The sequence below is a fragment of the Strongylocentrotus purpuratus genome, unplaced genomic scaffold, assembly GCF_000002235.5.
Source record: "Strongylocentrotus purpuratus isolate Spur 01 unplaced genomic scaffold, Spur_5.0 spur5_scaffold_7, whole genome shotgun sequence".
NCBI lineage: Eukaryota > Metazoa > Echinodermata > Echinoidea > Camarodonta > Strongylocentrotidae > Strongylocentrotus > Strongylocentrotus purpuratus.
Genome location: NW_022145613.1, coordinates 29,848,956 through 29,863,044, shown reverse-complemented (window position 1 = coordinate 29,863,044; position 14,089 = coordinate 29,848,956). Strand labels below are relative to the sequence as shown.

Here is a 14,089-nt window from a genome sequence, read left to right as displayed (position 1 = left end):
TATTTAATCTGTTTAATAATAGTTGTAGACAGATAGCAAGTAGCACTAATTACCCTATTTATCATCAACAGAAATTTTGTGACACTTGAAAGTCCAATGGTAATTTTTTTTATTGGAATATTATATTTTACTAATCTGTAATTGCATGTAAAGAGAATAATTGTGGATTACTTTTGTGTTAATTCCTACAGTAAATGTGTGTTGGTATAAAGTGAAAGTGCTTTTGAAGCAAGGCTTGCAATACAAGTGAAAAAGCTTTTTAATTTAAGGGTTTCAGAATTCTGAAATCTGCTTACAGGACGATTACAAATGATTTGATTTTGATTTATGCGGATGTTGAGGAAATATTTTTTTTCTTCACTTTCGCCAGGAATAATTTTTGATCGTGTAAATTTGAGAACGAGACATGTGAATAAGATTTTACAGTATGATGTCAAGAATAATTTTATTAGTCTGAATTAAGGCTGAACTATTTTGTATTTATTAGATGAAATGTATGAAGTTGTTTATACATGTGCTACTTGTAAAATTCGGTAATAAAGAATCAACTTTATAATTATGATATTTCTTGTTTTAATACCAAGTATGAATATAAAGTACTTTCCCCATTAACAAATGTATTTCATGTAAATACATGTTTAAACATCTCGATTCTTATTTCTCTTTTTAAAAGAGTAAGATATTGAAGAATTAAGCCCGAAAATTGCAGCACTTGCTTTCAGAATTAGGAAATATCCTCCTCAAATTGAGGTTCTGTGTGAGGAAGGAAAGTTGATCCAGAATGAAGTCATGTACATGTGTAACTTAAAAGAGACAGGTGAAGGGGAGCAGGAGAGAGAGAGAGAGAGAGGGGGAGAGAGAATGGTGAAAGGGGAGCAGGAGAGAGAGAGAGAGAGAGAGAAGGGGGAGCAAGAGAGAGAGAGAGAAAGAGAAAGGTGAAAGGGGAGCAGGAGAGAGAGAGAATGGTGAAGGGGGAGCAAGAGAGAGAGAGAGAGAGAGAGAGAGAGAGAAGGGGGAGCAAGAGAGAGAAAGAGAAAGGTGAAAGGGGAGCAGGAGAGAGAGAGATAGAGAAAGGTGAAGGGGGCAGGAGAAAGGGAGAGAGAATGGTGAAGGGGGAGCAAGAGAGAGAGAGAGAGAGAGAGAGAAAGGTGAAGGGGGAGCAGGAGAGAGAGAGGTGAAGAGGGAGAGAGAAAGGTGAAGGGGAGCAGGAGAGAAAGAGAGTGATAGTTCAAGAGCTAGAGATACATGTACTTCTTTTGCTACATGTGTAGGAAATTTGCAGTTTATTTGAAGACGAGTTGAAAGAAAAGAGAATAAAAATAGAGAATGGGAAACTTTTAACTGATAAATCTGGAACTATGTCAGGCAGAGGATGATATACTGAAATTATATTTGTCTTGCATATAGTGAAATTCACTATCTGCAAAGGGTTCATCACAATCTAGCTGTTAATAATGGGGGGGGGGTGGTTCTGTAAAATTTAGAATGGAATAGAATGTTTGCATAGAATAAGTTTTTATGAAGTCTCTTCTAATTCAGCACAACTATTTCAAGTTGAATATACTGAACTTCTTAAATTTACATGTAGATATATAGGAATAGACATGGATATAAAATATAAACACCTTATGGAAGATGTTAGATTAACTGAGAGAGTATATAAGGTCAAGAAAATGGAGAAGAAAAAAAACAGGATTTGAAGTTATCATTAAAGGTAAAGACCAGTTATGGTCATGCGATTGCATTGTGAAAGAAACGTTGTGGAATAGATCAGAAAATGTTGATCATCGAGCATCTAGCATCTGCAAGGTTCTGGAATCATCAAAATGATAAAAAATTTGGCCCATTCTTCGTAAAGTTACAAGCACTATACACAGAAAGATGTATATGGGACTACCCTATATCTCTCACAGTCCATGAGAGAAACAAATTTACCAAATATATGAATTAGTAGGCGGTTTCCCGGCAAATTTTTTATCATCATGTATTAGTCAAAACGTATTCTTCCACATGATTGGTAATGAGAGCTTCCATTTCATTTTTTGAAATTGGGGCGTTTCCAATACTGGTCTTTATCTTTAATATCAACACACGCTACAAAACATTAAAAAACATCACATCTTGTATTCCTTTTATATAAAAATGTATTTGTAAAATTCAGTGTATGATACAATATATACATTACACGTTATCATAGTTACTTTTTCTTTTTACATTGTGCATGCACTTCATAAACTCAGTCTAAACCCTATTTCAAAACAATAAATTAACCACCACAAAACATGTTTTTAAAAGTAGAGATAAAAAGAAACAATGATTGTCACCTGCAGCTTTTAAACAGTGTGTTGTGCAGTGCTGATTCATGAAAGAGGAAATAACTACAGTTTATTTCAGGAAAAACCGAGGGAATGACTTGTAAAGGGCATCGAGTGGGCATATTTCATTATTATTCATGTTTTACAGTGGAACCTCACTAAAACAAGCACTTTGACCTGTTTTCTATCAATTCAGTGAAAGAAGTGGAAATATTCGTTCCAACTCAATTTGTCAAAGTCAACTTTAAACCTAGCTTAAACCCTGCATAGGGTTTTAAATCTAATAGAATTGGAACCATTACCTACAAGTAGCTTATACCGGTAGTTGTTACATTGAAACTTTGAATATCAGATAAACATAATAGAAAACAAAGCTGCAAAATGACAATGTAATTAGGGTTTTTTCCTCAATGGTCATCAAAAAAGAATGCAGATATTTAACTCAAGATCACAAACATTATAAAAAATACATATGTACAAGCATGTACTTTGTTCATTACAAAAATATCCCCAAAACAACAACTAATGTACAAAGTAATGAAAGAAAATATTTAAAGAAAAAGTGAGGATTTCATCCGAATTAGTGCAGTATGATTATTAATCACCCAGAGTGCTATCTTTACCAAATGTACCAAGAGTGCATTGTGTGAAATATTGGAAAGGACAATGCTTTTCAAAAAAAGACTAAAAAGTTATGGCATACTTTGGCAAGAATACTTTTTATCCTGTTGAAGTATAAATATCTTCAATAATCATAAAAGGTGTATAATTATAATTTCAACTGTTTTCTAAACAACTTTTAAGTACGGTATGTCACAAGGTTTCTTAAATATTATGAAGTATAACCTACAGTATTTCAAAAATGTTCTGAACACATATTCTACACTATACAATTTTCCTTTCTGATCTGGTAATATCAGGGTCACAAATCACTTGTAACAAGAACACAAAACAAAACAAAAATTAATATATACACCTATACATAGATCATATTTATGAACTACATACATCTGAGAAAAATATCAGACCAATAAAATGCTTTGCAAGTCACTTACATGTATCATATGGCATTATCAAACAGTTTACATATTTTATCGTTTAATAGATTTTCATGTGAACCAATCTTCCCCCAAATTTGCATAAGACTCCAGAAATTGAATCCAAAACATCCCATTCACAAATATGAATAATGTAAAGGTTGTAGAAAGGTACATAATATTGTGTTCTGTCTTTGCTTTAACCTCTGACATACATGTGTCTCACAGTCCATTTGTGTTGCTACTATAATACATGTATTACATTACTAGTAAACTAAAAGCTGTCTTGTCAAACATGCGTTGGCTTTTGACAGTTGAAATAGTACTGGCAAGTACAAACACTGCCAACAAACTATGCAGTCCAATAAATCTGGATTGAGCACAATAATAGGTACTGTCCTGAAGTTTTTAATAAGTTATAGTATTTACCCTAAAATAAATCTGTAAGATCATAATACTGAAATGTGTGTCAGCAGCCCACACCCCTACTAGGTTTATGGTCGTCCTTTGAAGCGTGAACATTGACAATAAGAGCAAGAGTGAAAGAAAGTATATGATTTTCCTTAATATTTGTATTCCTATAATATGTAGGACAAATTATGGCACAAATCATTGGCAAACACTTTCTTTTAAAAAAAAAGGATTAAAAAAAAAGAAAAAATATATACACCCTGTTTTACCTAGGCAACGATGGGCATCCATATCCATACTAAGTCAAAAGTATATCATGTACATTCAAAGGGTTTTTGAAAATCTGTAGTGTTATTATCAGCAATTACATGTATGACTCCTTAATTTCTATTGAATATTTCATAAACCAGATCTATGCTGGGTTTAAGTTTGGTCTGAAATATGGACAACAAAGTAACATATTAGGACTTAGTCTAAGTCTTTTCATCTAATCTAACATCAGGGCCCCGATTCATAAAGCTTGTTATCAATAACAACTGCTACAGATCTATGATAAATCTGCTCACAGCCAATCAAAAGCAAGGATTTCAGTAGCTTATAACAATTATCATAACTTGTTATTGATAACAAGTTTCATGAAACAGGGCCCAGGTCTACATTTATTAACAGTAAAGCTGTTCTCTTTTGGGTTTGTACATGTGGTACTTGTGGTATTGTTTAACCTTTGCATATACATTATCCTTCTATCAATCAAATCATAATCCTAATTTCAGATATTTCATAATCCTTTATTGCATTGCGTTAGTTCTGTTTCTGTTCATCACGTCAGTGTCGTCTTTGAGCGTCTCAGCTTCATATGGAGCCAGGACTTAGGCGCTGAACAGTGAATGACAAACTTGCGGGAGTAGGGCCCAGAGCTAGAAGTCACAGCCTGAAATTGACAGGGGAAAAATAAGAAAGGTTCACAAGATTAATATCAACAAATTTAAAGACATCTAACAAAACAAAACAAGAAAGAGCATCAAAAGCCAAAATGCTCCTGCAAAGGCAGCCAAAGAATATGTATTGGAGCAACAACAAAAAAGTTATTTATTCACTGCTCAAAGAGTATAATTTTTAACTTCATTCAATGGGGTAATTCTGAGCAGTTCCAGCCAACCCCTTCAGGTTTTGGGTTTTTCCTTTTTGTTTTGCAAATGTACAGTCCAACACTCTTTCTTTAGACTTACATGTAAATCAATACCCCAAGAATGATTCCTTGGCTCAACCCCAAAAAAGTGAAAGAAGTTTACTGAGTAGTCTAATCAGTAATTCTGACAGCTAAATCTTGTGAAAGGAAACATTTTTTTTCAAAACAACTTTAGAATCAATTAACATTACCACGGTGGTTTTTACAAGATTCTTATGTGTACAACTACAAGTACTGCAGTACAGTGTACTATTCAAACTGTATCAAAGCGTACTACAAAATGACTAGTAAATTTACCTGATTGTCGTAGTTTTTATGTCTATACGGTGACAGTCTCCATTCAGGATTTTGGTCGGGTTGAGGGTGGGAGTAATCACTCCCTGTTGCCATGGGGATAGTCATAGATACAGCTGCACTCCGGGGTCCATACGTAGTCCTACTTACGCTGATATGGGAGAGGGGGGAGAACAGGGGGAAAACGGATTTAAAAATCTCAAAAATAAAATAATGCTGAATCGGGTTGCATTATTCTGCATCAGAATATTTCTTCTCCTTTCTTACTTAAATTTAAAAAAAAAATGATATTTCACCTTACTGTTTCTAATGTACCGTACTTTAGTTATCAAAAAAGAGTGCTTAACAAAACACAAGTACACAAATTAAAAAAAATGTTAAAATGATAACAATATGGTCTCTTGTGTAGAAAGATATCTAATAAAAGGGAAATCTAAAAGACTCCCACAAATATTCAGTTTGGCAATAAGTAAACTACATACATGTATGGAAAAATATTTAAGAGACTGGAAATATTTTGGTGAATAATTTCATGTCTACCGGTATTCAGTTTCATACCAGAGCATTGTAATTGTCACCAACATAATAGAAGGGTTGATTAAAAAACACACAAAACATACCAACATGTAACTGTATTTCTCATTTTGGGAATATTGCAGGTGTTTCATAGAATACTATAATTGTGTTTGCAGCAAAATCTCAATCACAACTACAAGCAAGCTATGGTGCTTTTAGCAGACACACAGAACCTCACAATAAAGACTAAACAGTACTCTAACTTTGTTTGTACATCTGATGGGTAAACATTGCAGTGACTGAAACTTTCATTCAATCAAATAAACTTCTTGTGAGGCACTCAAGATGGTTGATTTAAGTGATCACACTGTTTAATCATTTTAAAAGAAAATACAAATGATTTCCAATTTAAGAACGGTTTTGAAGACAGCAAAACAAATCAAGCTGAACAAAAGTGTAAATCCCTTTGACACGACAAACAAAAAGATATGTGCTATCACACCCGTGTCCTTCTGTTCTAATACATTGTATAGTGGACGTAAATACATTTAGGTTACCACAGTATTGCAACCAAGACTCCAGCGTTCAGGATCATTCTCTACTTTTTTTGTCCACATTCCATTTTTGTGAAACATACAAAGTCACTTACAACAGCTTTTTATGAATCTTTTTTTACCATACCTCTGTATAATTTTTGGAAATAAATAATTACCCTTTCATGGTTTGTAAATGACTGATATACTTTAATAGAATTCACCCTCAACCCTTCCTCTATCCACAAAAAAGAAGCCTTAAAAGTCAGTTTTATATAAACAAAAACATTAGTGTCATTTTAGACACTGAAATTCAATGGTTTTATTAAAAGCAAAGTGCATGTCTTTCAACAACCCGTAGATGAATAGTGCATTATCCAAAACTTGCACACACAAAATTGTTTTGGTTGATGTAAAAGTCTATGAACAGCTCACAAATGTCAATTGTATGTTATGCATGTTCATTTGTTTGATTTTGTACTAACATTATATCATGTAGGAATCAATTTTTTTACTTCTTTTTTGTTAAACTCCACAACTATTACATTTAATTCAACTTTTTTGTTGTTGTTTATCCCATGAACTTTTAGAACGAACACTCTACTTTCAAGATTTGACTCTATTATTAGCTTTGTAAGGTAGTCATCTCTCTGATAACTTTCTCACATAACAAGATTTCTATTGTGCATTAAGTCTAGCCTGAGGGAACACTTTACCCGGAGGGATAAATCAATATTATTTTATTCTGTATTGATTTTTCGACTGTGAAAGAGAAAAGCTACATGCCACAATAAGACTCGCTGTGAAACTCACTGTTTTAACTGTAGAAATACCCTATTAAAGATCTGAAAGGCGATTTGGTTTCTCCTCGCCTCTGGCAGTTAAAATGGGGGGAACAAATAAATGCATTCTTGAAAGGGCTTTACAAGAATAACACTTGGCAACTGCTGAAAAGGAGTTTCTTGCACATACATGTAAACAATATTGAGTCCATGAATATATACATGTATGTAAAATGTTGTACATAAATGTAGGGACTAGGGAAATGAGAGGAATTTCTCTGGTGTACATTCAAAATTATTTGCAGATCTACATGTATATCAGTGTTTATTTAGTAAACATAAAGTAAGAAACTATATCAATCCTTTGCATTGTACATTGATGTCAGTAATATTACAAATACAATTCCCCTCCTTCCTGTTTTAAATGCTTCTCTCAATAGGGTTAAAGCTTTACCAGCTCACATTCTACAACAGTCCTTTCATATGCCCCTTCTGTTTGTTTGTTTTTTGATTTGGCAATTTTGCCAACATTTTCAACAAAGAGGACTTTCTTCTAGCTTAAATTTAGCTTGGTTCAATTTAAGTTAGAACCTGAACTTTTAGTCAGCACTTGAGATCATCTTACATACAGTTTGTGCAATTTTGTTTGTATTTTAACCCTTTTCAAAATGCTCCAATCAATGGAAAAACAAATGAACATACCAGTTCTTTCAATCTAAATACCCCTTGATAATAAAAGTTTATCCATAGAATGACTTCCTAAACGTGAAATGTGAAAAACTATGATGTAACTGTACGTACAGTGTACATTGTATACTTAAATATATTGCGGCACAAGGGCAGCTTTGCTTCTATTTTCCTGTTAGGTTCATTGTCTTTCTTATTTTAGTGTTTTTTTTTAATTTAAAAAAAATCATAATATACACAGATACATTTTATTATCAAATCAGAAGACATAAATCAGAACTATCCTTTTCACTCTTCACACCCATAACTGGTACTTACTGTGAATAGCGAGTACTTGCTCTCGTGTTTGCTGGCTGCACCCTGACATGTATCTCCTCGTCTCCTCTCGTCCTATCTTCCACTCTCGTTCTATCATCTACTCTCGTCCTATCCTCCACTATCACCGTCTTCTCTTCCTTACTCTCCTCCGGTGTGTCCACTCTCCGTGCTGGGCTGGAGATGAGAGGGGCAAACTGGGCCTTCTTGAAGGAGGGCACGTAGATGTTCTGGGCCCGCCGGAGTTGTGCTATGGTGTAGGGAGGGATGGGAAGACGGCTGCTAGAACGGGTACTCATCCCCAACACCTTGGAATGACTGTAAATAACAATATAAAAATTTAAGTATTTAAGAACAAGAAGAGCAGCAATTAGGCCTAAAAAAAGAAAGTTGTAATGCCCTTTAGGGTCTAAAACATGGGTCGGTCGGTCAGAAACTTTTTTTTGTATTAACTTTTTTTTTTACACTCCCTCTTTGGGCTTAATATATTTCTCACTTTTGAATGCTTTAAAACATTTTTTTTTGAAAAAAACAGTAAAAAAACAAACTTTAGAGGCATCTAATGCCCTTGTCCCACTAAAAAAAAAATACACTTGTCTTCCTCACACAACTTGTAATCTTTAGTTCATCTTTTTGATAGGCTACATGTACATGTACATTGTACATCTAATACATACATGTAGCACTTTGAAAATTACCAGATGAAGAAGAAATTATGTTACTTTCATTAGAAAGAATATACATTTTTAAATTTAAGAGTTGGTCTTACACCCTGTAGTTGGTCTTGTTTGGTCTTGTTCTCACACTTTTGCAAGCACTTACTTGGATTTCTTGCTTTGTTGACTGCGAGGGCTAAGGCCGTCAAGCGACTGGCCATTGCGAAGAGCGCCCTCTGAGCGATCGCTACCTGACGTGCATGTCGACGAGACAGACCCTGTGCAGCTGAGCTTGGGAAGGCGGTAAGGAGCACTGGAACTTGGAGAGGCCGGGGTGAGAGAGTCTAGGAGGGACTTGTTGAGGAGCTCATCTTCGGGAGAGGCAAGCTTGATGTGGGGGAAGGAGAGTTCTAGTGGATCATCACTTCTGGGGGAAAATATGCAAAAAGGGATTAAAGTGTAGAATTTTTTTTCTTCTTTTTTTTCTAATGCATGCATTTGGATAGCAGCTTGAGTGACAGGTTTTCTTCTTGAAGATCATAACATAACTCTGAAGCCAGGTAGTTTGCAAGATTCATCGCTTGCAGGAATGGGTGAATACAGAATAGACTAGTATTGCTAGACATCTAATTATACTTCTACATGTAGGGCTACACATTTTATAATTTGTTTAATACCGGTGGACATCATTTTTCAGTTTTCACACAGGCAAACAGATACCGAGCAGATACATGTACATGATGTACCAAATAACTAGATATAGATCTAGATCTAGATTAGACCGAATTTTCCGTCTCTTTCGTTCGTTAGCCTCTTATTGGGGTAGGGTCGGCCGGCTCTCTCTTTAGAGACGGAAGCCGTTTATACACATGTCCTTGCTAACGCCACGGCCAGTCCTGGTCGTAGCGTTTTGCCCCCAAAATCCCCCAAAATGTCATTTTACCTCGAGCATGTTATATTGTAAATTAGGCCTAGGGTCTAGGCTATAATAAATCAGTTCCACTTACCAACTTGACTGAAATAATCAGTTTGATAGTCCCTTTTTAGGAAATTATGGGTCAAAATCGGAATCCATGTTGAAAAAGATTTTCAAAATGGATTTCGATTTAGACCCATAATTTCCTAAAAAGGGACTATTAAACTGATTATTTCAGTCAAGTTGGTAAGTGGAACTGATTTATTATAACCTAGGCCTAATTTACAATATAACATGCTCGAGGTAAAATGACATTTTGGGGGATTTTGGGGGCAAAACGCTACGACCAGGACTGGCCGTGGCGTTAGCAAGGACATGTGTATAAACGGCTTCCGTCTCTAAAGAGAGAGCCGACCCTACCCCAATAAGAGGCTAACGAACGAAAGAGACGGAAAATTCGGTCTAGATCTAGATCTAATAATGATTGGTGATGTTGATCATGATCAACATCTTATTTCATATTGACACCAAGCCCTAGGTGATGATCATAACCAACCTATCAATTATCAATATCAGTCACTAATAATTACCCCTCAGAAGTCAGTGGCTCAGACTTTAGAATTCAGATCTTGACTTAACAAGTTAGGGTCTAACTGAGTTACATTAAAGTTAAATAAAAAAATTCATCAGATAATCTGGCCCTGGATTAAACTTGTCAATCTCTGCCATGCCATGGTCATGGCTCAGACCGTTTTGTTGTTGTTGCAGCTTTGATCAAAAACAAACAACAACGACAAAGGAGATGCCCTGGAATATTGGATTGATGAACTTCAAAAAGTCGCTGCGCGCCGAAGCGGGGGACAACCGAACTTGGGCCGTCCTATACGGCCAGCGACGGGGCACAAGAGAGGAACAGGTACCGGGCCGAGGCCAAGCAAGTGAAATAAATTTGGTAGACGCAAAACATTACAAAAACTGTTATCTTTTACTCACCTTCCTCCTGGTAAATATGGCTGCATATCTCCAGATGAAAATTCACATGTTTTATTCCTAAATGTCAAACAAAATACAAGAACAGAAATAGAATTTAATTCGTTGCGGTCACAATCTCGACGCCATACTAGTTGTCAATGGTAACCACGTGACCCGATCAATAATGCAAATAAGATCGCGACTAACGGCACACCTCTGTAAAGTTTTGAGACGAACAGACACTCAACCAAAAACTTTTCATTGATTATTAAGTCTTTTGAAACTTGAGAGGTTCTTTGTTATGAGTACAACCTTGGTGTCATTCATCGCTTCAGCTTGAGCTAGTAATTATTTTCACTCTCATCAAACAAGCGACGGCATCTAGATAAACGTAGATATCGATTTGTGGTGTTGCTGTTTATTCAGTCGAATACAACTTATATACAAATCTTAAACTTTGTTTCCCTTTGTTTTAGAGTTGTGGGCCTCTAAAAGCGAGAAAAAATGTAGGGAGCCACCATGTTTTTAAATAAAACTCCGCGCATTTGTCGACATTTGGATATTTGGAGAAAAAACTGAAAGCAAAATGAAATGACTTCCTCTTTCATCGTTCAGATTTAATTCGGACACAGGCTTATTCTTGTTTGTTTCTTTGTTTCTTTGTTTCTTCCTCTCTTTGTTTAATTATTTATTTTCCCTTTTCTTTTCTTCCTTCTGCATGTTTTCTTCTTCCACCATTTTATTATTCTTCTTCTTGTTTTCCTTTTTCTTCTTCGTCTTTTTTTTCATTCCTATAGCTCTTAGCTCAGTCTATGTCTTCTTCCTCCTCGGTCTTTCTCCTTCTATTATACTTTTTCCTCCTTGTTTTTTAAAACAATTATTCCTCTTCTTTCTTTTGCATCCCTCCTCCTTGTTTCCACCTCCTTCTGCTATGTTTACAAGTTCTTTTCCTTTTTCTCATCCTACTCCTCTCCTCGAGGTGTCTTATTTTCTTTTTCTTTTTTTCCACCTCGTCCATTTCTTCTTCTTTTTCTCGTTCTTGTCGTCCCCTTCCTTTCCCCTTCCCCATCCTTTCCCCTTCCCCATCCTGCTCCTTTTTCTAGTTATTCCTAACGCATTTCTGACAATATTCTTCCTCCAAATAATTGCTACATAGACAATCTGAAATCGAGCTTGGGAGCAATACTAATAAGCGATTGATATTCAATAGTCGATTGATGGCGGTAGACCATATTTCATCCATACCATCGTGTACCAGACATTTACTGCAGATGAGAGCATTTTGCATAGGCCTAATTTAAAAATCAACAATTTCAAAGTTCAGGTTACTTGATTTTCAAAGGAAGATCTTCACCTCTTAATATCCATAAAGATAATTTTTTTGTATTTTGTTTAATTATATATTTTCCCATTTATTAATTTCATTCATTGTAACTGAGGAAACAAAAATTGCCCCCATAAAGCTTATGTATAACAATTAAATTAAAAGTAACACCTAAATAGCACATACATGACATTTAAATGACATGCAATTAAACAGAACACATTAAAGGTACTATATCCCATTTGCTGGCCAAACAAAAATTAAAAGGTTATATTCCAACGACATTTGAAAGATAATATTAATTTAGAATTTCCCTCAAAAAGAAATTAGGGCTTGAAAAATGTCTTTAAGTGGGAAATAACGACCATTTGTTGTCGAATCGAATTTATTGATTGCAATTACTGAAGTAATAGTCTGATTTTCAGCTCCTTGTACCGAACGGTCGTGCGTTTTGTGCCTCTCAAAGATTCAATCAGTTTAATAATTTCATTTCAAGAATTGGGTTATTGAATATAGACAAATGCTCCTTTACAGCTCATTTTATGTATGTTTTTACCAAAGAAAAAAAAAGAAGTCGGTCAGTCACTCAATAGTGTCTGACAGTGAAGTCTAGAAAGTAAACAGGATTCCTTGCATAATATGAATGACACTGCTAACGTTAATAAATCCTGCAAAGTTTTACAGATTTTGATGTTGGCTGCAAATGAGAGAAAGAACCTTTAACATTTAAAAAACACAAAGTATACTTCATAAAAGCTTGTGTCGGATACACCATTAAAAAACACCATAAAAAGGATGCCCTTTCAAATCAAGATACATTTTTAATAACGAAAAGAAAAAGCCGAAAAATACCCCATCCCTTGAGAACTTGATCTCACTTAAAGGCTAAGTCCATTAATAATTTGCCTTTAATCGATGCAGAAAAATAAGAGAAAAAACAGAACAAAACAAATTTGATAAAGTCGGAAAACTAAAAAGGAAGTAATGATTTTTTTGTAAGAGTATGAACAACTATAGAACTTAGAAAATCACTACACGAATTGCCAATTTGTTTTTCGGTTGGTGACGTCATTGCCTCACTATTTATCAGTTGCTTTATGTATTTTTATCCCATTAATTTCCCTTTTTATCCCCCAAAACTTGATTTCCCTATGCATCTGCCCAGGTTATATAATTATGTTGCGTGCATGACATTTCACAAAATCTTTTAAGAACTTTGAAGAATTGCTACTATTTTCCGAATATTGTATATTCATAATCATTGATTTTTATAAAGATAGTTTATAAAAATTCACATTAATAAGTAGAAAGATTTTATAAGTTGTATTATATATTATTTGTTTAATCATCACAGTTCATCTGAGTGTCAATTATGAAGTAGGATTTATGGATATGTAGGCTATCAAATTGCCCTCCCTGGTCCATAAAATTATATACACATTGCTATCAGTCCGGCCTTTTTTCGCGGCAAAAGTAGATGCCTCTATTTCGAAGAAAAAAAGAAAAAAACCAACTACACTGTTTTTTCACTTTGCGTCATGCAATAACCAAACAAACAAACCCGCCCACACTTAAAAAAATATTTGGAATGATCAATGATACATTTCATAGGCCTAGAGTTATCAAATTGAAACTCTACGATCTTTGTTCTTTCTAATTTTCTTTCTTCCTTTATATTCTGTTACCATGGTTACAGTAGGCCTACACGGTCTGCCTCTTTTAAATCACTCGCTCTGATATTATAAGTGTTTCTTTGCGGTCAGTTGATTGAATTTATTGAAAGACCAAAATAGGCAGAAACTGACTAACTGGATAAACGACTGTAAATTAATATTCCTTGCAGAGGGAAATATATTGTATGAAGGCAAGCGATTATGAAGCCATTATCTCGGGGGTTCCCCGAATCCCCACAACATCCGCGTTCCGCACGCACCCGTCATATCAAACTGAGCGCGTAAATTAATCGCTGGTTTTCGTCTCGTTCACAATTTTGTTGGTCGTCTGCTGAGCTAGTGTAGAGTCGCTGTCGCCCATGGCCGTAATTTCTCCAAGAGTTTGGAATTAAGTCATAGATCAATGGATGTCAAACCAAAGAAAATGACAAGTAAGTACTCAATTCCTAATTTCGTAAAGGAAATTTTC

General features: G+C 35.0%; 1 protein-coding gene across 2 annotated transcripts; it reads right to left on the bottom strand.

The window, feature by feature from the left end:
• Positions 1-3,964: 3,964 nt before the first annotated feature.
• LOC755623 lies at positions 3,965-10,803 on the bottom strand. 2 transcript variants are annotated; one of them, XM_011677418.2, is made up of 5 exons: positions 10,645-10,803; positions 8,902-9,159; positions 8,083-8,397; positions 5,250-5,397; positions 3,965-4,694 (listed from the first exon to the last, which is right to left on the bottom strand). In XM_011677418.2, the coding sequence occupies exons 1-5, from the start codon at positions 10,668-10,670 to the stop codon at positions 4,584-4,586; spliced, it is 858 nt and encodes a 285-aa protein (XP_011675720.1). In that variant the 5' UTR covers positions 10,671-10,803; the 3' UTR covers positions 3,965-4,583. The 2 variants fall into 2 exon arrangements, with proteins under 2 accessions (XP_011675720.1, XP_001190912.1); XM_001190912.4 differs by having other exon boundaries at positions 8,902-9,162; positions 10,645-10,802.
• Positions 10,804-14,089: the final 3,286 nt, after the last annotated feature.

What these genes read in the sequence shown, in the direction of transcription:
- LOC755623 (XM_001190912.4), bottom strand. Translation starts at nt 10,670, where the DNA reads ATGCAGCCATATTTACCAGGAGGAAG. An exon ending in CAACAAAGCAAGAAATCCAA is followed by an intron (nt 8,398 to 8,901) that starts GTAAGTGCTTGC and finishes TGTTATTTACAG; the next exon opens with TCATTCCAAGGTGTTGGGGA. An exon ending in GCAAGTACTCGCTATTCACA is followed by an intron (nt 5,398 to 8,082) that starts GTAAGTACCAGT and finishes CTCCCATATCAG; the next exon opens with CGTAAGTAGGACTACGTATG.